At 33.5% G+C, this 25,635-nt stretch overlaps 4 protein-coding genes across 4 annotated transcripts; all 4 read right to left on the bottom strand.

Annotated features, from left to right (window-relative positions):
• Nucleotides 1-166: 166 nt before the first annotated feature.
• NAR1 (ferredoxin hydrogenase) lies at nucleotides 167-4,298 on the bottom strand. The gene is made up of 11 exons (XM_011087954.3): nucleotides 3,943-4,298; nucleotides 3,432-3,514; nucleotides 3,080-3,233; nucleotides 2,757-2,943; nucleotides 2,433-2,559; nucleotides 1,967-2,123; nucleotides 1,793-1,842; nucleotides 1,535-1,706; nucleotides 1,101-1,227; nucleotides 903-994; nucleotides 167-684 (listed from the first exon to the last, which is right to left on the bottom strand). The coding sequence occupies exons 1-11, from the start codon at nucleotides 4,027-4,029 to the stop codon at nucleotides 532-534; spliced, it is 1,389 nt and encodes a 462-aa protein (XP_011086256.1). The 5' UTR covers nucleotides 4,030-4,298; the 3' UTR covers nucleotides 167-531.
• A 2,733-nt stretch (nucleotides 4,299-7,031) lies between these two features.
• Nucleotides 7,032-8,330, bottom strand: LOC105168039 (CASP-like protein 2B1). Its single transcript, XM_011087953.3, has 3 exons — nucleotides 8,006-8,330; nucleotides 7,642-7,774; nucleotides 7,032-7,510 (listed from the first exon to the last, which is right to left on the bottom strand). Exons 1-3 carry the CDS (start codon nucleotides 8,227-8,229, stop codon nucleotides 7,259-7,261), a joined length of 609 nt encoding a protein of 202 aa, XP_011086255.1. The 5' UTR covers nucleotides 8,230-8,330; the 3' UTR covers nucleotides 7,032-7,258.
• Nucleotides 8,331-9,560: 1,230 nt separating this feature from the next.
• On the bottom strand, nucleotides 9,561-10,843 carry LOC105168038 (glucan endo-1,3-beta-glucosidase 4). Its single transcript, XM_011087952.3, has 3 exons — nucleotides 10,521-10,843; nucleotides 10,057-10,305; nucleotides 9,561-9,778 (listed from the first exon to the last, which is right to left on the bottom strand). Exons 1-3 carry the CDS (start codon nucleotides 10,639-10,641, stop codon nucleotides 9,744-9,746), a joined length of 405 nt encoding a protein of 134 aa, XP_011086254.1. The 5' UTR covers nucleotides 10,642-10,843; the 3' UTR covers nucleotides 9,561-9,743.
• Nucleotides 10,844-11,326: 483 nt separating this feature from the next.
• Nucleotides 11,327-14,926, bottom strand: LOC105168037 (OBERON-like protein). Its single transcript, XM_011087950.3, has 3 exons — nucleotides 14,766-14,926; nucleotides 12,659-13,807; nucleotides 11,327-12,252 (listed from the first exon to the last, which is right to left on the bottom strand). Exons 2-3 carry the CDS (start codon nucleotides 13,785-13,787, stop codon nucleotides 11,627-11,629), a joined length of 1,755 nt encoding a protein of 584 aa, XP_011086252.1. The 5' UTR covers nucleotides 13,788-13,807; nucleotides 14,766-14,926; the 3' UTR covers nucleotides 11,327-11,626.
• Between the last annotated feature and the right edge of the window lie 10,709 nt (nucleotides 14,927-25,635).

Below are 25,635 nucleotides of genomic sequence, written 5' to 3'. Positions count from 1 at the left end.
TTGGAGAAAAATGTAATAATGCTACAAACAAAAGTTCTGCTGAGGCAGATTTTTCTCTTCCAAATGGAAAAAAAGAAAAAACGAAACCCAGCTCTGCAGATGATGTCGTTAACCAAACTTCAATGCTGCAATTTGCTGACAAGTACTATAGTCATTCACAATGGCATTGGTAAAAATTGCTATAATCTTTGAACCTGAACCCATTTCAGAAAAGGTGCTACAGAAGTGTCCCATATTAATGCCATCTGGATTCCGGCTGCTAAGTCTTTCTTTCATCATCTTACACAGTAAGATTGATAATATGTATAGTGGTACGAATACATGAACAAAATTGAACAACTGCCTATACAAAGACTCTCTACCAAAACTGGATTCCTGTAGGTATAGAACCAAAGCCAGGCTACCCCAAACGAGAGAAAAACTATGATATGTACACCATTGTGGTACAAGTGGGCGAACAACTCTGGTGCCTGACTAATCTTATTGCATGCAACTCACTGAAGCTATTATGCCAAAAGAACTATACATCCCTTACCAGTTCTGCAACTGGGAGGAAATGCTTTTCACGACAGGATGGTATTCTGTGTGCAGATGTCTCTTTGCCTTCTCTGAACCAGGTTCCCCAAGCCACTCATTGTATAGCCTTTTGATCCGAGGATTTTCAAAAGGATCCGCAACCAACACCTGAAAAATTAGGTAACTTGGGAAATCATAGGATCGAGTAATTTCAGTACATGGAGTAGGCAAAAAACTATAACAATTCATAGAGAACACAACAGAAGATTGTGCTTCCTGTCATCGCAGATTTCTCATATATCTTGAAAATTGTATGGAGTAGCAAATTTGAACAATATCTTAACAACACCCATACTTTAGAAGACCTGCGCTGTCATTAGACTTACATTTTCTGAATAAGCTGTTTCTAACAATTGAATCAAATCTTTTGCAGATTGTCCAGGCCTGGGCTTGATCTGGCCTCCGCCATTCAAGCACCCTGTTACATGTGCAAACATGCCAAAAGTAAAGTATGGTCTGTAACAATATCCTCAGCAATAAATGATCCTAAATTTACAAAAAAGTAACAAGGAAAAGGATACTACCTGAAGGGCAGGCCATTATCTCCAAAAACTGATATTCACACTTTCCACTTTTTATTTTCATAACTATGTTACGTAGGTTCCTGAATCCATAACATTGTGCAAATCTCAACACAACTTTACCCTGCACCTGCATTACAGGTGAAAATTGTTTTCTTAGGACCCGACATAATATGAAAAAGATGACCCCACTTATGTGAAAATGGAATGTTAGACACAGAGCAATAATTTGTGCTTCTTGCTGCATGGGCTAGCGAGAGTATTGCAATGGATACCCCACACACATAGAATATAAAACCTCATTTAGCAGCTGGGAAATATCAATTCAAACTAGAATATCAAACCTCATTTAGCAGCTGCGGAATATCAATTAAAACAAGAGCATTCCCAAAATTAAAGCACAACCCAAAAGAGTGTTAATGGCAGATGAAACTTACTTCAAGAGTAACTTCTTGGAAATCAGCATTCCTTATAGTCTTAAACTCAAGAGGACCATCGATTTCCTTGTCAAAAAGCACTTTTGCTGCATGTCGGAATATAGTGTCAGCATATCCTCCTGAACTCCCACGGACACCATAGAGATTGCCTTCTTCATCTACATTTGACAATCTGTTGAAGAATAAAAATTATTCTACAGGTCCAGAATCCAAAGGATCCAAGTTCAAAATAACTCTGAACTACTACGAGATTCTTACAGTTTATCCACTGGAGACTCCTCCAAGGCAGGAAAATCAACTGATCTAGACTGCAACAGAGATAGATTACAAAGAAATTATAGGAAAAAGAAAATAAAGGAACTTGAAGGGGGAAAAAGAAAAAGAAATAAGAGAAAATACTTCTCACTAAGTTTTTCATCAGTAACAGCTTACCTGGATTAGATCCAAAACCTCTCCAGTAGTCAATACTGAGTCTACCTCTGTAATTCTTTCACTGTCAGAATCCACTTGGAAGACAAAGTCATCCCGAGCAGCCTCAAGCTTTTTGTCATAACATGGCATCACAGTAACATGATATATATCCTCTGGCCTGCCGAATAAATTCAAAATATTAGAAACTAAATCATCTATTAGCCTTACGACATATGCTTAGAACCACAAGTCATTTCAGTGGCTCCTAATTAGCTAATGCTACAAACAAGTAAATCATTTTACAAAATGACTGATTAGTAGCTCTCCCATCCTAAAGGATGGACAATGCAAGTTCCTAACTACTTAGGAAATATATCATATCTTCCCAACTTTTAAGTGTGTCAGCTGCCGATGTGTCTTATCTCAAGACAAAGTTAGTAATCATTGACACGGAAACATCTAAGAAGCTTATGCAAATTACAATCACCTCAGATACAATTTTTGGCAGAGGTGGTTCTTAATGGCAGCTCCAATTGTTTGTTGGGGACTTTTCACCGAAGAAATATATGGGAGAATATAGGATCCAAGAGTTTTTTCTGCATAGCAAATCCAACCTGCAATTGCATATCATGAAGAGTAAGACGGAAGCCAAGAAAATGCCAAGATAAACCTTCAGTTAACCAAATCTCCTCCAGCCTCATCACTGTTACCAATAAAAATTTGGAAACATTATTGGTGACAGTGAAGTGTTTTGACCTCTGGCAGAGGTAGAATCATGGATGCACTACACAGCATCACAAAGGGCACACACCTGGACATGCAGATGAAATCATAGGAAGGGAGGATTTCAACTTCTCATCATCAGTTGAATTGCTTTGTCTATAACGTGCAATGAATTCATTACAAGACTCAACAAGTGTTAAATCCCGACTGCTGCTTGTATCAAATATTGCTTTCACTCCCATAGACTTAAATAATGTCGTGAGTTTCCGAAAGACCTGAAACCCATCAAGAATCCGGTAACATCAGAAAAAACAGCCAAAGTTGAGGGTATCCATCTATCCAGCGCTGAGAACATAATATAAATTGCATGCAAGCCATAATTATTTCCATGCAGAAACTCCTCTTACTTGCCTGAATGGGAGAAAGCCCAAAATGAACGGAGAGAGAAGCTCTAGACTGGGGAGAAAGGGAGACAATAACGGCTTTTCCTTTGTTAAGGTTTGAAAGAAACTCGCCCAAACTCTGCTTCTCAAGCATAACTGTCTCTGCAGATGTTATGCACCCACTGCATGAGCATCGCAAAAATTAGTTTATCTTTTATTTCTTCCTTTTATCTTGTGAGAAACATTTCAAATCGAGATTATTAAATACTCATACTGTGAATCTAGGTTGCTGGAAAAAAGTATGCCTCTCATGCACACTCACAAAAGATTATGCATCAGCACAGTTTATAATCAGCAAAAAGGAAAGAAAAATACATTACCTGCAAGCTAAGCAGTCTTTCAGCGAGATCTTCACGGGCTCAGTTTGCAATGCTTTAGGAGCAGTCTTTGCTTTCCCTCCATTCTGTCCGGATGCATCATAAAGATAACAACATCAAGAATACAAAAAAGAGGGAAAAGTACAAAACACACTTACACAATCAATTATACACTTCCAGGGTACAATTTCCCAATCATCATGCCAAACCATTTTATTTTCCTTGAAAACAAGAGTAAATATACCAACTAAACAAGAAGTCGCCAATGCAAAAAATAAAAATCAGTTGCTGATTTTAGAACAGAGAATACCAAGAAATTCTAAAACCCATGAAGTACAAAAATTTCACTCAATTACGGGTTAATCATTAAAAAGACCAAAAAAAAAAAAAAAATCAATCACAAGTCGGCTTAAAGTCAACCGACAAACTGAATGAAGCAAAAAGAACATTACTTGAACTTCCAATTAGTCCAATTGTTCAAAAACCCTAGATCAAAAGCAAAACAAATCCTTACCTCGGATTTGATAACACAACCCTGTGAGGGTGCTATGTAATCATTCAAGTCCCCAATTCTTAGCGTCGCCGAGAATTTTTCCGACATTATTTTTTCCGCGATTACTGCAAGTACAGGTTATATATATTATATATAGTTATTTGGTATACAAACTATTGTCTATGAAATTATGATGTGAAGATTCAATATTTATTAATTTTCTGTTTTAGGGAAGTAACGAAGAGGGAGAGAAAGGGAGAGAGGGGTGTGGAAAAATTAGGGTTTAGAATCCCTAAAAGCTATTGGAAGTCGATGTGAGGCGGTGAAGAAGGGGAAATGTTTTTCTAAGTTGCGGGACCACTACAGTACACTCGAACTCCCAATCCCACCTCTCAAATCCCAACCTAACTAAATATATATATATAGTAAAACCTCTATAAATTAATAATCTTGGGATCATGAAATTTTATTAATTTAAAAAGATATTAATTTATCAATAAATTAATATTTTATTAATTAAAAGAGAGACTTTTTAAATTCAGCAAATTTAATACATATGCATTGAAAATAAATGAATTCATATATGTTTCATTGATTATATTCATGCATCAATCAATTCTTTGTAACTAATTAAATATATTTATGTATAATATCAATTCATTGTATACAATTAATTATTATATACATAGATGCATGTATCAATTCATTGAAATTACTTAAATATACATATATACATTAATTCGTTGCACTTAAATAACTGTTATAGTCAATTAAATATATTCATGCATGATGAATGGAACATATACTATATAAATCTCAATATAAAAATAAAATAATTCATAACACTTAACCATGTCTTCTCATCTAAAAGGCATCGCAAAATCATCCATGAATGATCAATTGCGTAAAGCATTACAGACTTCATATTTTAGCAAATTACCATAATATTTATAATTGTAATATATATGAATTATTAATTTAGAGTTTTAATGGGACCTAGTATTTATAAAGAAATTTTCTGAAAAATTATTATCTTATTATCTTATCGAATTTGATGATTTTTTACAAAGGCCCAAGTCGGGACCGAAAGATTTTATTATTTTAGAAAGTTTATTAATTTATAGAATATTAATTTATAGAGGTTTTACTGTATATATATATTATATAAAGGGTAATTATGTAAAATTTCTTTTATATTTCTTATAAAAAAAATATTTTCTCGTTATTTGAAAATTATAAATATTGTTAAAATTAACTATTATGTTGGTGCATTTATTATACAATTGTTAACCTCAGATATATTTATAATTTTTTAAACAACAAGACATTAATTATAATTATAAAAAAACACAGAAGAGCTTATTGCGGGTGTTTTTGAATTTCCATACTAACTTTCTATTTTTAATAGAAAATCTAATAAAACGTTTAAGCTGTGATTGCTTGTAAGTTTTTATTCTATTTTAATATTAAAAAATAAAAAATAAATTTAATTGAAATAAAGTTTCTTTTTTTGGATATGATTAAATATAAGAAAAAAGTGTAATAATAATATTTACTGTGATGTGTAACACAATATTAGCTAAGATAAAAAATATATAACCATTTGATGAATTTTTCTTGAAAATAATGAAGTGTATTTGAATTTTTTTTTCTTTTTTCGAATGGAAAATATACTTTTATAATCACGATACGTTTAACTTTATGAGACGCACAATTAAATTTTTTTAATTTATATTTATGAAATATGAAATTGAAATAAATTCACAAATTAATTTAAAAAATAGCTCGGTATTTTGTTTTGTATTTATATGAATAAAAGAAATAAAGATGAAAAAAATTATATTTTTATCTACCCAAAAATTGGGCTAAATCCCAGTTACCAAATATGTGGAATTTTTAGTTGACTGGAAGTTGAATGATTTCCTCTAATTTTCACTCAACTGCCAGTCAAAGTATAAGGTTTTATATATATATTATATTGAACATTATACAATATTATTTTCTAAAATTAAATCTAATTATACAAACATTCTCTGTTCTTATAAATTTCAAGTATCGTGAAGTTGCAAGTAAACTTTAAGATAAATTACACCGACATATTTTCATGAGGTATATTTATAATTTTTCAAAAAATATGATATAGTAAGATGTTTTTAAGGATTATTGATGTAATTTATCATAAAATATATTATGATTAGAGAAATTTTGACATTTTTACAAATTATGGAGAGCCCTGTCTCAGTCTGAAAAACACCAAAAATAGTAACATTCTGGACTATTGGTAAAAGACAGATTCTTGATTGATACCTCATTGCACAAACAACCATATTCACTTTGGTTGATTCCATATTGATTTATTCAACTAGATTCTTTGTCCATATAAATATTAATAACAAACACCTAAGTTTTAGCATATAATTAAAGGATATTTACACTGCCCTCTCATCAAATATAATGTAATTATAGGTAAATTCCTGTGAGATGAGAAATTACATTTAGTATATGTGATGTTTGTTTTTGTTTAACAAATAAGTTTCTTCGTTAGTCAAAGTTAATCGAATTTGTTGATATTAATAAAATAAATATCTATTTTTACCCCATAATTGATTAATTACCGACTTGTTGCAGATCAAATAATTTTTTATGTGACTAAATTATCCTCATATATCTTTCATGCATTAATACATGTGACGATGTATTTTTTCAACGTTGTACGGGTAGTTTAGTATGAAAAAAATTATTTAATTTGCAATAAGTTAATAATAAGTAAATTAAGAGTAAACATCGATCTTCATTTAGTTTTTTTATTTATATCAGCAAATTCAATTAGTTTTGAGTAACGAATTGACTTACTACGCAAAACCTCAGAGGAGGAGAGTGTAATTACATCTATAATTAAATAATTGTCTGTGTCGAATCATGTCCAGTTATTTTTGTTGTTTTGCTGAATATTTCTTGCTACGCCTACGTTAATCACAAAATATGTTCTAATTTTTCATAAACATCAAATTAAGAGATCCATTATAGTTTTTTGTTTGTTTATACGAATCATTGATTTGAATTTAAATATATTAAATAATGTAATGAATCATATACTTAAAAAAAAAAAAAAAATGTAATCCGTTGTTCTCTTTATTCTCATATGATCAAATATTCAATGCTGTTGATTTTCTTGCACATCTTCCATCGTTCACCAACACATTCATCAAACTTCACAAAACTAATGATACTTAACAATCCTTTATTGTACCATCTTTCACATGCAACGGACCAGTAACACACCTCAAGACACAAGCCAAGAAGATGTGATTACATCATATATCAGACCTAGTTCTTATTACCATCTTCCACTGTTCTTTCGCTTGTTCTCTCCATACAAACGGAAGAGACTGAAGGCTGAAATAGCTGAGACGACGACAAATGAAAGGCTCACAAACAGTGCACTGGCTATGCCTTCACCAACTTGGTTGCAGAATTTTGCATACATGTCGCAAATCTTCATCCATTGCAGCTCCGGCTGCCCCAACTTGGCTAACGCTGCCGACTGTGCAGCAGCTGCCACTGCAGCCAACATCAAGTAGGCCATTACCTGAAATGAGTGTGCCGATGTAGGCGCTACGTTAGAAGATTGTTGTTGTTTGTCAAGTTTTGGCTGAACATGTTGTCACAGGTACAAACACAGGAGAAAAGAGCTGTTAAGATTAGGAGAATGTGGCGTACCTGATCACCTGAGAAGATGGCCCAAGCCAAGGGCTTGTTGAACAGCACACTTCCTCTGATCATACTTAGAATACACCTCAAAAGTTGAACCAGTGAGTAGGCTGCAGCTAATCCATTGGCTATTACCAAGAATCTGCAAATTTTCAAACAAAAGCAGTCCGAAATTAGCAGATTGCACAGGATTTCATGAAACAAGAAAAAAATTCTTGTCCAGGTTTGGCCAACTTTTATCACGTTGCAAGTATGATTATACTTGTGACGTGATTGATCATTTGTTCAGCCAAACCTTGCATGCATGGACTAAAATTTATCCTTATATGGATACTTGTCCAAAAATCATTGAAGAGAAAAAATAAGAACTTACACAAGAGCTTTCATGTCTGTGAACTTTGCCTTTTTCTGAATAGAGAAAATTTCCTTAACCTGAGTGTCAGTTCCAATGAGAAGAGCAGAAAGAATAGCCAAACCAGAGATGAAACCCCTCAAAACCAGTTCTGCAACTCTTACTCTCCTATCAACCGCCTTCAAATTGCTTCCATGGTAGACAGGAACGTTGCCCGGACTCACGCCCACACCAAGATAACTCATCTTTACAACCTAGTACCAGGTTTCAAAACAGTTGAAACGGTATTAAGGATAGACAAAAAACACAAGAATGTGAGTCCTAAGCACAATGTTTACCTACCCACATTCTGCCACTTATATAGACCCCGACAAAAGAATTTCCTTCCCATTTTGTATTCCATAAATTTAATGTCTTGCCATTCTTTTCTTCATCAAAATTTTAAATTCCAGATATTGAGTGGTGGAGCATTTCTGAAAGGGCCATAAGACTGCCAAGGTTCTCAGCTAGAGGGCTTATCACATCAAATGAAGAGAGAAATTTAATTATTTAAGACAAGGGCGGCCATTAATGTTGTGATCATTTACATCTGTCTCGCGACATTTCTTGAACGTTTTGGAACACAGTCGATCCATCCAAGACCGAAGAGAATCACTGCACCCCATCTGTCATCGGAAACCCCTTATTTTCTCGCATTCATGGGGCATTCAATGTATCCTAATCTAACATTGAATGAGAGGCTGTCAGACATCTTGGACAGCATTTAAGAAGAAAGGCCTAAGATTTAGGACTAGTTTTCTGGGAAAGGGCAATGGTTTCTTGTCCCAAGAAAGAGTGAAAGAGGGATAAGAGGACTAGTCTTTGAGAATGGCCCTTCACTTGTCATTTAAGTAGTGGTGGAGCTTATGACAACCCATTCCTTCTTCCGTGTGGTAAAAAGAGACAGAGATTGGTAGATTTATCAAGATTTCAAATTCACATTTCAAGAATGATGCACTTTTAGTTGAGAATCTCCAAGAAAGCTGTAATCATTTCAAACAATCGGCTTAATCTTATTACAACATCAAAGAAATACGAAAACAAAGATTTAGGGTGCCCGTCAAGTTAAGAGACAACGACAAGGATACGATGTTTTTCCCGAAAATCCAATAACTTAGGACGTAAGTTTCGATGTAACATTTGGTGTTGCTTTCAGCAGTTACATAAATCCGAGGAACTGAGACTTAAGAGGATCAGCAATCAGCATCAATTCATGGGAGTTATTATCTTACAAAAATGGTCCTCCTGTCTTAACAGAAAGCTGCTTTGGGCTGTTAATCATGTCGGACAAAATTTCATTCACTTCTGACTGAAATTATCAGACTCGGCATTCATGGTCCTGTAAGAAGATGGTCACCACTTTTTACAAGGTGATATGGTAAAGTTTTCTTATCTTTATCTCTTATCATCTTCTTCTTTCTTTTATCCATTCACCAGCAGTAGTCAATTTGTATACAAAAGAGATTTAATATGTTGTTTTTCTTTATTTATCATCATTTTTGCACTTTAGTTTTTACCTTACAGGCTGCATATCAAATGCTCCATTCAAGGTACATACTAGCAATTCATCAGAAAATTTTTCTTTTCTTACATCAGGGGGGAATACAAATTGGAGAGCTCTTAAGCTGAAAGTACAACTCAAATTCAAAATCCATAAACTTCAGACTCCTGTTACCATAAAATCTGACAGATGAAGCGGCCTCTTTTAAGAGATAACCCCTCAAGGAATATATTCAAATTTGCATGAGTCATGGCCTGCAATCGGGAAAATAGCACATTTTCAGATTTTTCACCACAATAACTTCACTTCTGATTGACTAGAAATGCAGTAAGTTGTAGTCATTGAAACGTGCATTACACAAGCTGTTTAGGCCAAGGTTCCAATACGCATATTTGTCTTCTCTCAAGATTCACCTTTTAATTTCTCTTTTACCGGTTTCCAATTACCAGATCTAGCTTTGAAATGTTTATACACTAAATTATCTTGCTATTTTGCGAACATGAATTGAGAGTATTTCCTGAGGTTTTCTTACTTGGATCAGCACCGGTTAAAACTGCAGTGGCAGTGAAGTAGCATCCACCTCCTTGGTGTTTCATATTCTGATAGTAGCTATTGAACGCATAAGAGGCATGGTCCTTTGGCGTGTTGGGGAGGTAGCATGGCTGGCTTTCTTGGATTGCGGTGCAGTTTGCACCGTTGCTGCACGCCCAGTTCATAGCACCCAGAAGGTCATATTCTGAAGCTTGCTCATCTGCTATACAGTAATCCTCAAACTGTCCATCTAACATCAGGAAACATCACAAGAGAATTATTGGGAAAGACAGTATAGTTTTTCGACACTCTGGAAAGGGATCTGTATTCTGAATCCTGGAATGGATCTAAGCTTTATTAGAAAGTAATGAATGATGTTAAATACACATAAATCTAGATAAGTTTTCAGACAAGAACATAGGTGATTAAGCAACCATAAATTTTATGATGCAATAAGAATGTTACCAGAACCCTTGGATATTGACAGAAGGAAGATCAAGGCAAGTAGAATCTTCGCCAAAACTATTGACATTGATCTGTTCTTGAAGCTTTTGCAGGACCTGGAACTTGGTATTGTTTGGGCCATAAGCAGACTGCAAACACTATTTGTATATCGAGTGAAGTTAATATGAAAAGCTTTAAAAATCGAACTGCAGATGTAAATCTTAGTAGATGTTCCAGATCTTAGGACGATGACTTGAGATGTGATCTACTTTGAAATCCCAAGCTTGTCCTTGCTGCATGCTGAATACAGATGTCGTGAGCCATATAATGGGAATAAAGAACCATAAAGCCATGGTGTTTAATGGGATTGTTCACTTTTCTTGACAACAATGTCTTGCAGATACCAGACAAAAACACAGTATTATTGCTTAGCTGTAAGACTTAATTGACCTCTGTAATGGATAGTATTATATTTAACAAAATTATGAACTAAGAAGAAAGATACACAATGATGTGAACAAGTTGATTATCATGGTTGACCCTGGTTGTAACACTGCCTACAAATAGCAAAAGCAAAATACGCTGCTTCAATGATCAGTAATTTCAACCACAGCTCGGCAAACACAACGTAATTTCCTCCTCCAAATGTTGTCCAGATAATCAGCTCTGAATCATGAAGCACACTTTCATATTGACAAGATCCCATTACACCTGGATTTTCACAGCACAAAAAATTCTTATCTTGTCGGAGGGTAATTGCAAACACACAATATGTAGTATCAACTTTATTAACGAAAGCGGTCCGACGAAGTATCACAGACAGTTCATAAATCAAGAAAACTTGTAGAAATTTTACATATCACAGACAGTTCATAAATCAAGAAAACTTGTAGAAATTTTACATGACGACGCACGAGTATACTAATTGCTAAAGCTTGCTGCAAAACGGGAAACAAGGACTATAAACAGACCAAGTGGCTTTACAAACATACCAAGGATGGAATTATCTATTTTTCCTATGCTACAAGGAATTAGTACAAGAGCGTTAACAGCAATGATTCAATCCGTGAAGTGAAAGTCTCATGCCAAGTCAGATATTTCGAGAACTAATACACAGACTGACAGACTCAAGGAATAGCATCCAGAGAATGAAGGTCGCTGGATTGAGCTGCTGTGTTTGATGGTGCGGTATACATGTTCTTGAGCAAGTCCTGGATTTTGATGTACATCATGTCAGAAGGGTCACTTGTTCCTGCACTGCTTTGTGTTGGCCTCAAACTTTCCTGAAGCTTAATTTTTTCAAACAAAAACTGCTTCTCAGCTTCTGCTTCATCCAATCTTTGCTTGAGATACCGACTAGCATAGTCCTCTTCTGACTTCTTGGTCTTGGCAAGTGCAATTCTTTGCAGCCTCTCAGCTTCTCGTCGAGCTTCATTGGCCCTCAGCTCAAACATGTTGGCCTCGGCCTGTTTAAGTCTTACAATACTTTCAAGCTCATCAATTTGTATCTTCTTTCTCTGCCTTTCCATCTTTAGTGCAGCAACTTCCCTAGCTTTATCCTTGAGCTCTTGCTCACAAGCCTCCACAGCCACACGGGCTTTTTTCACCATCCTCATCTTCTCCTCTGTGACCATTTCCATCTTTCTCACAGCTTCCTGAACTACATCAGCTATACTATTAAATGCCTCCTGTGGGGATATCGTCCTGCCAGCTTCCTCACTCTCTTGATTCTTTAAGGGGTCTACTTCAAGCTCTGAAACAAGAAGTCATTTCAACCATCACAGAATGAGAGAAGGGCACAAATGGAATTTCAAGCAGAAAATTATGGCAAGTATCTCTAAAAGGTAAACAGAAATCCTCAATTTCTTTGAAATTATCAGAGCACAAAGAAGTGCTCCAAGAATTTTGGAAAGTTGAAAATGAATAAACTTAGTTAATACCACAAAACTAACAGGCATAAACAAATTTCCCAATCGAGGTCCTGGAAGGGAGTTCAGCAATATGGCAACATAAGCTTCAAAACAAAGACAAAGTTCCACAAAAATTATGCAAGAATGCATCTCCCAAGATACTTCATATATAGCTTGAGAGCATTTAGGCCACATTACTCAACAAAAGACACAAAACACCTAAAGGAAAAAATGTGGCACCAAGCTTACCTTGAAAGAACATTAATATTGCTTTACAAGCCGTAGGTTCCGCAAGGCCACTTTTCAATTTTTCAATAAGCTCCTCACACTTCCAGAATAATTTCCGGCCTCTTGGATCCTCACTTCCACGGAAAATTCTACTAACAAAATCAAGTTCTCTAGTCAAAGAATTTCTATCCCAGCTTCGCACACAGTGCTGGAAGACATCTTTTACCCACCCTACTAACTCAGAAGTCCTACTGCAGGCTCGACACCTAAATAGCATCTCCGTGGAGCTCGACCCATTTTTAACACAAGGGGCCATGCCAATCTGCCCATTTCGTATAGCACAATCCGTGTGAGTCCAGTGAGAACAAAAATCACACCCAATCCAGCGGCACGTGTTAACCTCAAAATCAAACTTGTTGCAGATCAAACACATGCAGAGGTTGCAGAAACCATTTCTCTTCGAGCACAACTCACATGTACAGTCGTCCGCTGGCAATGCACTTCCACATGCTATATTCCTGCACCTCTTGTACAAGAAAATGTCAATGAGCGAAGCTTGAGAGAGGCTGACACTTGGATGCAAAAATGCCTGAATTCCAGTTTTTATAGAAACTAGAATTTCTAGCTGAACCCTATGTGCCATAACCAGTGTTTTCTCTGTCAAGTCACCCCGACTTTGTACCAGCTTCTGTAGAAATAGGAATTCTTCTCTTTGCTGAGAATCACCTAACCCTTCGAGAAAAGATCGAAGTTCATTTTTAAACTTGTCTAGATAATCGTCTGGGAGATTTTGCATTCTTTCTGCTATAATCTCCACTCGTTCTCTGGCCACATCTCGAAGAGACATCTTATCTGAACTTGAAATGTGCCAAACAACAGAATGCTCAGCAAAACCATTCTCTCTTTCTTTTTGCTTGCCTAAAGAAGCATCTGCGGTGGGCCAGGTTTCTCGTGAACTGGCACTTTCTGATGGGGATTCACGCACCTGATCGGAATTTGAGCTGCGCTCCTGAAGATTTGGAGATCCAGAGGCATCTGGTGACACTAACGAGATGGAGGTTTGCAGTCCCCCACATCCAGGCCATGTTTGTTGACGAGGAGGCAGCATCGAGGATTGATTATTGAAATGAGATCCAGAGGACGTTCCCATCCAATAATGCCCTCAGTGATCTGGGGGGAACAAAAAAATGTAATTGTTAACCTATCTGCTCTAGGTGAAGATATAATTGCCCTTGGTCATTCTATCTGAAACAGAAATCTGAAAATTTCTGCTTGAGCAAACAGTTGCATTCAAGAAGTTACAATAGTCTACTGAAACTGGAAAGCATGCATTTAAATAGAAAAAATGAAGAAAACAGCGCAACAAGTGAAAAAGTAACAAGATCATAGCTGTTATTCTTAGTGAGTCCTGGGACTTCAACTCTCAACTTTTACCCGCTTTTATATGTGTGGGATGCACATGCATGAAGGGTTGTTATTGTCCCAGGACTTAAATTCCCTAGGGTCTCGAAGTGTTTTCCAATATTACAACTTGCACTACCAAAAGATCGGAGAAGAGTATGAACAAGTGCTTGCACTAAATCACTAGAAATAAGAAAAAATCATGCATGTAATGCAGGCTTGTGAAAAATCAATTACAAATTTAGCATCATAATAGAATTTGAAGAAAGATAACCTCCGCCAACCAACCACCCATCCCCGGCGTTTGGACGGGAATTTAAAAAGTCAAAGTCAAAGGCCTATTACAACTGAACCACCAAAGAGAGGGAGATCATCATTCACATAGCAAAAACATTAACAGGATTATAAACATCAACCATCTATTATTACCAAGTTTAATTAAGCACTAGTAATTACCACTCAAAGCTGGATTATTCTATTCCAGAATTTCAAAGTATATGCTTTCACAATAAATCAGGAAAAAGAAGCGAAGGAAGTCCGCAAATTTAATTACACAAATCTAAAAGAAGACAGAATTCCCAAGATCGCGAAACCAGTCAACAAACTCAAAATCAAAGCAAACATGCAATCGCATCAGAAACAAGAATCTTGGGCCAGTGAATTGAAACTTCACACCAACAAACAACAAAATTACTAAGAATAACTTCAAAAAGATGCATCCTTTTACCTGCACAATGGGTTATCCGACGAAAACGACCTCAAATCTCGCAACTGAATTGAACTTTTTGGAACCCTAGCCCGAGAGCATTTGGGGGGACATGTCTGGAAGTCGTAAGGATTACCTCTTTGACCCGTTGAACAGTGAGCGAAAACATGAAAGTGGTAGCTGAATACAACCACCTGATTGGAAAGTTGGCGGTAGTCATGGCGGCCCCACTTCCGTCAACGTTACTCTTTCCCGGGTGTTGACTTTTGCCCCCTCCTCCCCGAATATAAATCTTTAAAAAACAAAGTGTAAATTACACCCAAATCTTCTTAAATTATAAATACTTTTTATTATTTAAAAAATTATAAATATTTTTAAATATTAATTATTTAATAAAAAATACATCATGACATCTCAGTGTATTTGTTAGATAATTGATAATTTCAGTATACGTAATTTTAAATAATAAAAATATATTTATAATTAAGGTAAATTTTAGAGATATATTTTATAATTTATCCCATATCAATTAAAATTAAATAATTATTTTTATTAAGCAAAGATGCTATAAAGATGTAACATTGAGTAATTTGTGAAATGTAAAATAACTTTATGGTTACAAGAAAAGTTGATTTGTAACATTACTATATATACAAAAACTACAATATATTAAGAATATATCTCCATATAAATTATTTCATGTTCATATTTATTACGTTTAATTTTACTTTTTCATATGTTTATACTACAAATAATTATATTTTATTATTCTTAGATTTACTTAATATATCGATTGAAACGGTTAGCTAGATCTTATTTATGTATATTGATAGGGGTGTACCACACCCATTAAGGAAAGGGATAATTACACTCCTTTGGATTTTGATATAATGATATATAGACCTCCTATAATTTAAAAAATTACATTTAGTATCCTTAAGGTTTATTTCTGTTTAACAAATAAGTTCCTCCGTTAGTTGAAATGCATCAAATTTGCTGATATTAACAAAAAAAATTGAAAAAATTCTATATGTATCCCAATTATACTTATTACTAACTTATAATGGGTCAAACAAGTCTTTTTATAATAAAATTATCCTCATACGTCTTCACGCGATAATGCTAGGAGGCAAATCTCCATCGTTATAAGGCTAATTTAGTTCGAAAAGAACTGTTTGACCCTTCACTAAGTCAGTAATAAGTCAATTGAGTAAATATCAATTTTTATTATTTTTTTGTTAATATTAGCAAATTCAGTTAATTTTGACTAACAAATTGACTTATTTTTTAGAAGAAGGCATACTTCAAGGGTGCTAAATGTAATTTTTCAAATCACAGGAGGTTTATGTGTAATTACACCAAACCTGAGAGGAGGAGAGTGTAATTGTCCCTTAAGAAAAATACCTAAACACCCCTTTTAGCAGACTAAAAAAACATTCGAGGCCATAGGTTCCCCGTCCCTGGCTCCAGGCCGAGTCGCTCTTCCTGACCCGGCCAGGCGACCCACTCAGTAGCCCAGTCCAAGAACCCAAGATCTTGATTGCAGGATGTTTGATAATTTGGACTTTACGTTGATGCCACGTGGACCAGCATTTATGGACATATGGTCCTATAAATACCTTCATGCCACCTCATTTATAATAAGATATTTTTATTGTTCATGATCTTATTCACTACTTGAAATCGTTACTCGCTATCTCGAACAAGAACTGACTTAAGCATCGAAGGGTTGTCGTTCGGGACCTTTCTGACTAGCCTAACGTGTATTTCTCTTCTCAGAAATCACAAAGCATCTGAAATACTTATTTCGGGTCGCGGGCTATTACCTTCAGGGAGATCGTGTATGGGATCTCGAATCATATACATTAATATATTTTGAAATACAATTTTTATCATAAGATAGTTTTCTATTTTCTAATAATAGGACGTACGTATGTGAGAAAATACATTTTTTCTTCCCTTTAATCCTTAATAACAATAGCATAGCTAGCATACTCGATACGTGTAATTATATTTTCAAGAAAAAAATTTATAAATATTTGTTTAATTGTGAAGTGAAGTTTTCTTAACCATCTAATATATTTATTAAGGATATGATAAGTGAAATTTTTTTGGCTAATTAGAAAAGATTTAAGTAAATGAAAGATAAGCCTGAAATAAAGAAGGGGGAAAATGTGAGCCAGGGAGGAGAATAGAGAAATAATAATTTGACATTTTCTTTTTAAAAGGGTTGATTTTGAAAATATATTATGTTGCATTTGAATTAAAATAATGAATTTCAAATCCTTAATATCAAATATTTTGAATATATTTAAAAGATATCAAATGCTTTTGTTCTAATTTTAAAGTGTGTATGAATAAATATAGATGAATTTCAATTTCTTTTCAAATAGAGTTATTTAAAATTATTTTTTCAAATTCTTCCCTCAAATTCAAATCCATCACCAAATACACTCTCAAGAAACACACCATAAAGTTGTTGGTGCTTTACTAATATATGTCAGGCTTCTCCAGATCATCCGGCATACGCCCGGATCAAATTAGATTAAATTTGTTATTTTAAATTATATTGTAATTTTTATTTTATTTAATCAATATATACATATTATGCGTATAAATTTTTTCTTTATCACTTTTGGTCTTTTAACATTTAAAAAGTAAAATAGTCCCATGACGTTTTCTCATCAGATATTTTAACAAAATTGGCATGTGGTCTTTAGGGCTTTTACACTTTTAGTCTCATTAATTATGAAATTTTTATTTTTGGTCCTCATAAATTTTAAAAAATAGCAATTTTGACCATTGTGCATTTACTATCTACCAGAAAGCTGTCTTGTAACTAAAAATGACTCTTTTTTTATATGGAATCAAAAATAATAATTTCGTAATCAATGTAATTAAAAATAAAAATAAAGATGTTAAATTTGGGGACAAAAAATGTTATTTCTGGTTGCTTAAACCTTAACAAGCTAAAAGCCGAACGATACATGACAAGAAGCCACGAGTCATCTCATGATTACGAAGAAAAATATAATAGTCATCCTATTTGTTTAGATTGAATCACACGAGAAAAATGGTAAGTAGGAGGGAGAAATTATTCATTATGCTAACAATCAATACTCCGTGCATACATACATACATACGAGAGACGAAGCTCATCAACATAGAAAGAAATTAAACAGACGCACGCATGCTGATGCTGATGCTGATGCCGTCGTGCATGATCAGAGCCGGAGAGACGTATCAATCTCAGAATCACAACACTGAAGTTTGACATCTGGTGAAGTACAAGCATGATCACTACCGAACAACGATTTCCGGGCCGCCGGCGAACCCGCGTTCTTGTTTTCAGAGTCCGGCCATAGCGACAGAGAAAGCTGGCAATATTGTGGCTGATGCCGAGAAAGAAACGTCTCCCCGTAGGAGCCAGCCGGAAACGAGGGTTTGGAGGTCGGAGTACTGTATGATGATGTTTCCGATTCAGAGATCAGTCTCCTCAGCAGTTGTTTCTCCTGTCTCAACTCTCTCATTTTCTGCAGTTGCCGGAACCTCTCTTGCAGCAGAGCAATGGAGGAAAGCGTAACGCCACCGCCATGATCATGACCTTCTCTCACCATTTCATACATACATATATATATATATATATATAGCTGCAGGATTAATGATGATCAAGAAATTGATGGGCTGGAATGAACTGAATAAGCTGCATGGCTGTATATATAGATCTATCTCTTTCTCTCTCTATATATATATGTAGAGAGAGAGAGAGAGAGAGATGCATGTGAGGTTGATTAGAGAATCGGCAAAAAATGCAGAAAAAACAAGAGGAAGAGGGAGAGAGGCCAATCTTGCAAAGTACGGTGTTAGTGTTTGTGGACAAAGGGCGGAGGGGGGGAAAGAAGAAGAGTCCAAGAGAGGGAGTTAAAACTTGAAAGTAGCACATGGAAGGGTGTGTTTGGAGGAATCATAAGTTGGATTGATGCTCTCTGTCGCATTGTCCTTAACAGGCCCCTCTTTTAATTCAACTTTTGTGCCTCCACACTATGCAACTTTTCTTACTTTTTATGTTCAATAATTCTCTTTGCCTTTCAACAACTAATTTACTACAATCTTTTATCAAATTATCAAGCAAATACCATATATTTATTATGTGATTGATTACTTTCTCAAATTATAAACCAATCACAACACAAATATATTGTATTTGTCATATAATTGATTCAGTCCAATCAAACTCGATTTTTCCTAATTTAGGAAGATATTATGATATATAAATCTTGGAAAAGCGAGGATTGTTTCATTAAAAATATTAACAGTGGGATGCTTTTTGCACATTACCGTTAAGTCAGGGTACTGAAATTGGTTATTATAAAAAGTTATGAGTAATTTGACAAAAAAATTATATGCTAGAGGACTAAAATTGCAATTAACTCTAAAAAGAACGACAACCTGACCCCTTAAGCCTCTTAAAAGAAGGTAAGCCAGTCCCATAATGCAGAGATAGTAAACTTCTCTTTAAGAGTTCGGAAGTCTTGTTGCGTTTTTGTTTGTTAGTGGGGTTTTTTTGCCTATTAGTACTTTCTAAAGGGGGTAAACGTAATTAACTTGATAAGAATATAATGATCATAGTTGATGTGATACGAAAAAAAATATTTGATAAATTATTTTTTTGAAACTTACAAATAAATAATACTTTTGAGAAAATGAAATTTCGAGAAAATATCTAATAATCAATCACTGTCGATCTTTTTCTTCTTCTTCATCTTCACAATCATACCTGTCTTTGAAAACTTTTTTAATTTTCCTTAGCTGTTATGGTGTTGGAATGTAGCTAGTTGGAGGGTAGGGCAAGATAAAGGAGAAGTAGCAGCATCCATATATATCGGGGGAATTTTAATTCAAATTGAATTTGATCATATCTAAATTAATTATATGACAAGTGCCATACATTTGTCGTGTAATTGATGTGCAGTTTAGTAAAAGCGACCAATCACACAACAGGCAAGTGATCACACTTACTTTGTGATTGATTTAATTCGATCGAACCTGATTTAAATAAAAAATTTGACATATATAATTTCCAAGGAGGTTATGATTGTTTGATTGAACAATGTATATGGTACTATGATGATGGAATATTTTTTTAAATAGGAAAAAGAGAGTGGAACATTCCCCCTATGTAACATCCACTTTATAAATCAAAAAACAACAAAACATTCTCGTCTAGCGCCTCTCTCAGTTCCTGCATGTTCTTGTCTTGGTGTGAGTTGGAAGAGAATGGGGAGGCCGGGATGAAAGCTCTCTGTGTTTTTGGTATGTTTCAAATTCAGCCACCCCTTGTCTTGAAATAAACAACTTGTTTTTTCTTTAATAGGAGATAAACTTGATCTTTGATGTTTACATGATTTGGCTAATTGGGAAAATGGCCCATAGTGGACAACAATTATATAATTAAGGGATAATTGCGCCGTGTTTTTCTAAGATTTCGTGTAATTATATGTAATTTGAAAAATTACATCTAAATATTCATTACATTTTTGTTTGTCTAAGAAAAGAGATTCCTCCATTACTTAGAATTTATCAAATTTGATATTATTAGGGGGGGGGGGGGGAATTGAATAAAAATCCACTCTTATCCCCTGTGGACTTATTATTGCAAGTCAAACATATCTTTTTCTGACTTGAAAATGAATAATGGTAGTTTGGTAAAAAAAAAAATTATTTAATTTGCAATACGTCAGCAATAAATCAATTAAAAATAAAAATAGAGTTTGATTATTATTGATTTTGTTATTTGCTAATATTAAGAAATCAACTAATTAGCACTTAAAATTTTGACTTCATCGAATAAAGGTAGTCACTATCCAAATACTTGCTAGAAATATATAGATAGTCGTTTGATGGTCAGTTGGTCGTCGAAATAATTCCAACGTTTAAGTTAGTGGAGACCTAATATACGATGTACATAGAACATTCTATGACGGAGCCACGTGTCCTTGATCAAGGGCCCAGTTCACCTGTGCCATAGGGTCGGGTCAAGACAACCTTCAAAACACATGAATCCTATGCACTTAGTGAGCTTTTGTAAAGAATTTATTGAAAGAATAGATTATTAGTCGATATTGATGGGTATAACTCTAATTTTATTTGAAAAAAATTATTTTACTCTTGAAGGAGTTTAAAATTGTAAGTTTACCTAGAGGATCCATGTCTTTTTAATGGGGTAGGGTCGCCATCGCGGTCGGGACCCGCGACCCGCCCCGATGACCTGGTACATGTGGGGGACAACTATTGAACAACTCAACCCCCTCTTACGCTATAAATACTCCATGGTCAGTGCGTTTATGGGAAGATATAAATTACGTTCAATACTCTATTTTAGACATAAATTATTGAGCTCGCTTGTTTGCTAGCGACCTATTTATTGGCGACCTTGATACCAAACACTGATTTAAGCATCGGGGGGTGTTAGTTGGGGCCTACCCCGACAAGCCTAACGATTTGCTTTTCTTTTTTCAGGGTCCTTGCATTTGTCTGGAAGGAATAGTGATCTCAAACGGCCTAAAAGATCATTCCATCTGACTAGGAAGGTTGTAGAATTTGATCCGGACTAGATATTTTTAAACTGAAAAGTAGTAAAACCCCATTTCCTAACACTGTATATAACAGAAAAATTTTAATTTAGATAGTAACTGATCAAACTTAAATTAATTATATATATAACAAATATAATATATCTACGTCGTGAAATTGGGTAGCTCGAGCTCTCGGAAGAAATCCCCCAGCAGAAAACAACAAGAAAAGGAGAAAGACCCAATAATCTAAAGAGCACCGCGTGGCGAACTTGACGGTCGCGATTCAAACTTGAGTTGTTTTAGCTTTGCGATCTTGTTTGATTCTTATTTTAATATTAATTATTATTTACTCACGTTTTAATATATATTTTCTTTTTTTATTAGCTCCTCAAGAGTGAAAAAGTTGATGAATTACGATTTGACTAATTTCGTAGAAAATTGTAGCCATACTATACACAGAGAAGAGTCCAGTCAGAAATGCTTGCTCAGTCTAAGGGAAAAAGTCATATTTTGTGGCCAATTAATTTGTTTCTTTATTTATGTATTATTTTATTTTTCTTTTTCAAATGTTATATATTATCCTGTGTGTAATTGAAAATTTGAAGTTGACTTAGGGTTAAGAAATAAGATAATTCAAATGCGTACTACTTTCCAGTAGTCCATTTTATATTTGTTATAAAATGATACATAAATTACAACCGGCTCACCTGAAAATTGTCATAATTATAAATACCCCCTCATGATTGAAAAAATTATAAATATTTTAACAAATATCTCCGGAAAATACTGCAAACAACCCCCTGTGATATTGTAAATGAGCAAATTTAAAATAATGCAATTTACCCTTTTATTTTTTAAAATAAAGCAATTTATCTTCCTAAACAGGGAGAAAATTGCTTCATTTTAATTACACAGGATGGAATTTGCTATTTTTTTTTATAGAAGTAATCTACTTATTTATAATATCATAAGGGGAAAAATTGCATTAAAATCCAATATCCCCCTAAAATAAACTGTCACAAGATGGTACTTTTTAAGATATTTGTAATTTTAGAGGGTATTATTATAATTTTTCAAACAACGAGAATATAATTATTATTATGATAAATCTAAAAAAACGTATATTATAATTTACACTAAAATAATTTATTGCATTTATATCTTAATCTCTTTGAAGTGTGTAATAAATTCTCTTCTAAATAGAATTCATCACATCGATTAATATCCCAAAATTTCTATAAAAACGTGTGAATTTAGTATATATATATATTATCTCACTTTATATAAATTTATTTTATTATCTTTAATTCCACTAATATATTAATTAAATTAATTTATTACTCAATGTATTGTAGATAACAATAAAATGAAATAAAGACAAGTAAGGAAAGAGGAGAGTTTCTTGGTGGGTTCCATTTGCAGAATACACCACACGTTGTTGTCTACTTTGCTTCTCTTTACGCGCACGATCAATTTTTCTTTTATTATTATTTTTTAAATAATATACTATTCATTACCTTATTTATTATTCAAATTTAAAAAATTAATTCAATATATTGAGAATTCAAATCAATAGATATATTAAAATGAGATGAATAAATAAAAAAAAAAACTACTATAACATCAGACATACACAATCATATAATTCGAACACACAATTTCTTTATTGTAAGACGTCAATCTTGCGGATAATTTTGATGCACACGCAAATAAATAAAGAGAAAAGGCATAAAGTTGACGGGACAGAGTCATTATCTCTAATTTACTTTATTACCCTTTTCTTCTTTACTTTATTACCAATCAATTTTATATTTTGTCGATTTTACACCTCAAAAGGGGCAAGTGAGACACTACTTGAAAACACTATCTATAAGTACTGAAGTCAGCTACTACCTAAATTATGGACCGTTTGTTGTTTAAAAAATAGAAAATAAGAAAAATTTTAGTTCGAATTCGACTCGATTAAAGTTGAATAAATTATATTACAAGCACAATACATTAAAATTTTAAAGTGTAATTGGTGTATAGTTTAGGAAAAGTGATCAATCACATTATAAGTGTGATATACTTATTGTACGATTGATTTAATATAATTAAATTTAATTCGAATAAGAATTTTTCAAAACATAAAGTATAGAGCTATGATAGTTGTATAGGTGGCACTATCACTGAGGAGGACTATTATTAGTCAACTGTACAGATGTAAAAATAAATCAAATTTATAAGCATTGAATGTGAACACCACACCAATAATGTTGTACAATTATTTAAAATTGGTTGCATTTACCAAATATGAATATTAAGGTACATCATAGGCGGCCATTTCAAATTTCTAGTAGTGAACTGAAACTCATGTAATAAAAAGGGGAAATAATATTTTTGGTTTTATAATTTATGTTAGTTTTATTTTTAATCTCATTTATTATGGGATTAGTATTTTTGTTAGGTAACTTACAAAAATTAGTATTTTTGGTCCTCATCTAATTTTTTGTCTATAATTTAATGGTGTACAGCATGTGATCCTTAAGTATTTTGACTGGAAAGAAAATTGGTCTGGGATCATTTTTGGGGTAAAATATAGCTACACTTGAGGAAAAAAATAAAGCTTGAAAGAAATTAGATAGCGAGTTATCTCTTCTCTCATAAAAATTGAATCATATCCTTCCCACATTTTTATAAGTTGGAACCAAGTAGAAATATTCATATTTCTACAAGTGAATCAAGTGGGCCAAATGAAGCACTCATATGCTATACTATTGAAAAAAGAGCCAATTTTTCCTCCAACAAAAAATACTTAACGACAGCGTACTAGGCACAAAAAAAGTGCATGAGGACCAAAAATGTTAATTTTTGTAAGTTATGGCACTAAAAGTGCTAATCCTGTAATGAATGGGACTAAAAGTGACATGGGTCACGATCCTACTTATGGGACTAAAAGTACTACTTCCCCAAATAAAGAAAATATCAAACAAGTTTGCAACATAGTGCGGGTCTCAATGAACATACTTTAATATTTTATTATTAAAATATTGAAAACAAATAGTATTTCATTATTTCTGTTCTTTATCAATAAAATTATGAGTTCAAATCCCATAAATATATAGTTGTTTGTTTCTTTTAATAGGTAATCATTGATTTATTATAACAGCAGTTGTTGATTATTATGAATATTTCTTTTACGTATATTAATTTTTGAAAATTTGAAATTTAAAGCAACTCGAAATTGAAGTTTAAAAAAACCGGAGCAAAATAAAAAGAAGAAAGAAGGCGGCTAATACGGACAAAAACTTGTTTGATTTGCAGAGAATCAAGGAATCCACTCCACTTGACTGCAAACAATAATTCCCCCTTGCACTAAAATAATAAAATAAAAAAATAAAACTATACATGTCACAATAACAAACCGCGTAATAAATATTATTATATAACCGTAACTTGCATGTGTAATTAATGATCATTACCTTGTTTTCATATATATATATTTTAATAAAATGATTATTATTATGTCATAAATTTCAAATTATGTAACAACTAATGTCAATATCAATTATATATTATACCCAATAATTACTATTATAATAGATTAATAATTATTATTAAAATAGATCAATATATTCACATCGACGAAATTATAGTTATAGAATTTCAACTTCACGGACTAAGCTAGACTTCATTTTTATCATATTGGTTTTAAGAATTGAACAATTGAATATTTTATATGTTTTAAATTAAAAAAAAGAAAAGAAAATTTTTTTTTAAGTGAGTTTGGAGTCAATTCTCAAGTCTAAGGAGTTCACAGCGTCTCCCCCGACGCAGCAAGATATTTATAATTTGCATTAGTTTTAGTTACTTTTTTAGTCAAGAAACTCGTTCTTTTGATTAATAACAGTATATAAATTATAATAACTTGTCTTGATACACTGAGTAATATATTTATTCAACTAATATATTAACATAATTCATAATAATAAATAAATTATAATAACTCACATAAAATTAGACAAACGTAACTTGTATAGAAATGAGACAAATACTCATGCATTCAGTGATGCTCGAATCGATAATTTTAAATTTATTAATAAGACTTGGGTTTCAAGTTGTCAACTTTAATGACGAGACTAATACATCATTGCACATTTAGTTTGAGTTACTGCATGCAAACGTAGTTTGCGAAAAATGAGGACAAACGAAATTAGTAATAAGGAGTGAGAATGTGGTGGGATTTCACATCACTGCCCTACCAATTCACTCGGCAGAGAGGTTAACATCAAACGACAACATCAAGGAAAAGAGATAACGAAATTCGGACGGCAGGC

The sequence above is a fragment of the Sesamum indicum genome, linkage group LG8 (genome assembly GCF_026168435.1).
Source record: "Sesamum indicum cultivar Baizhima isolate 11 linkage group LG8, ASM2616843v1, whole genome shotgun sequence".
In the NCBI taxonomy this organism is placed as follows: Eukaryota; Viridiplantae; Streptophyta; class Magnoliopsida; order Lamiales; family Pedaliaceae; genus Sesamum; species Sesamum indicum.
Note: the sequence above shows the minus strand (reverse complement) of the source record. Positions and strands in the feature narration are given on the sequence as shown.

Excerpts from the sequence above, each read along its gene's own strand:
- NAR1 (XM_011087954.3), bottom strand. The coding sequence starts at position 4,029 with ATGTCGGAAAAATTCTCGGCGACGCTAAGAATTGGGGACTTGAATGAT. Across the intron at positions 3,515-3,942 it reads GTTGTGTTATCAAATCCGAG|AATGGAGGGAAAGCAAAGAC; the intron begins GTAAGGATTTGT and ends GCATCCGGACAG. Across the intron at positions 2,560-2,756 it reads GATTTCATCTGCATGTCCAG|GTTGGATTTGCTATGCAGAA; the intron begins GTGTGTGCCCTT and ends ATGCAATTGCAG.
- LOC105168039 (XM_011087953.3), bottom strand. The coding sequence starts at position 8,229 with ATGAGTTATCTTGGTGTGGGCGTGAGTCCGGGCAACGTTCCTGTCTAC. Across the intron at positions 7,775-8,005 it reads ACAGACATGAAAGCTCTTGT|ATTCTTGGTAATAGCCAATG; the intron begins GTAAGTTCTTAT and ends GAAAATTTGCAG. Across the intron at positions 7,511-7,641 it reads CCATCTTCTCAGGTGATCAG|GTAATGGCCTACTTGATGTT; the intron begins GTACGCCACATT and ends CACTCATTTCAG.
- LOC105168038 (XM_011087952.3), bottom strand. The coding sequence starts at position 10,641 with ATGGCCCAAACAATACCAAGTTCCAGGTCCTGCAAAAGCTTCAAGAAC. Across the intron at positions 10,306-10,520 it reads GTCAATATCCAAGGGTTCTG|ATGGACAGTTTGAGGATTAC; the intron begins GTAACATTCTTA and ends TCCTGATGTTAG. Across the intron at positions 9,779-10,056 it reads TTTAACCGGTGCTGATCCAA|GCCATGACTCATGCAAATTT; the intron begins GTAAGAAAACCT and ends TCCCGATTGCAG.
- LOC105168037 (XM_011087950.3), bottom strand. The coding sequence starts at position 13,787 with ATGGGAACGTCCTCTGGATCTCATTTCAATAATCAATCCTCGATGCTG. Across the intron at positions 12,253-12,658 it reads AATATTAATGTTCTTTCAAG|AGCTTGAAGTAGACCCCTTA; the intron begins GTAAGCTTGGTG and ends TTCTTGTTTCAG.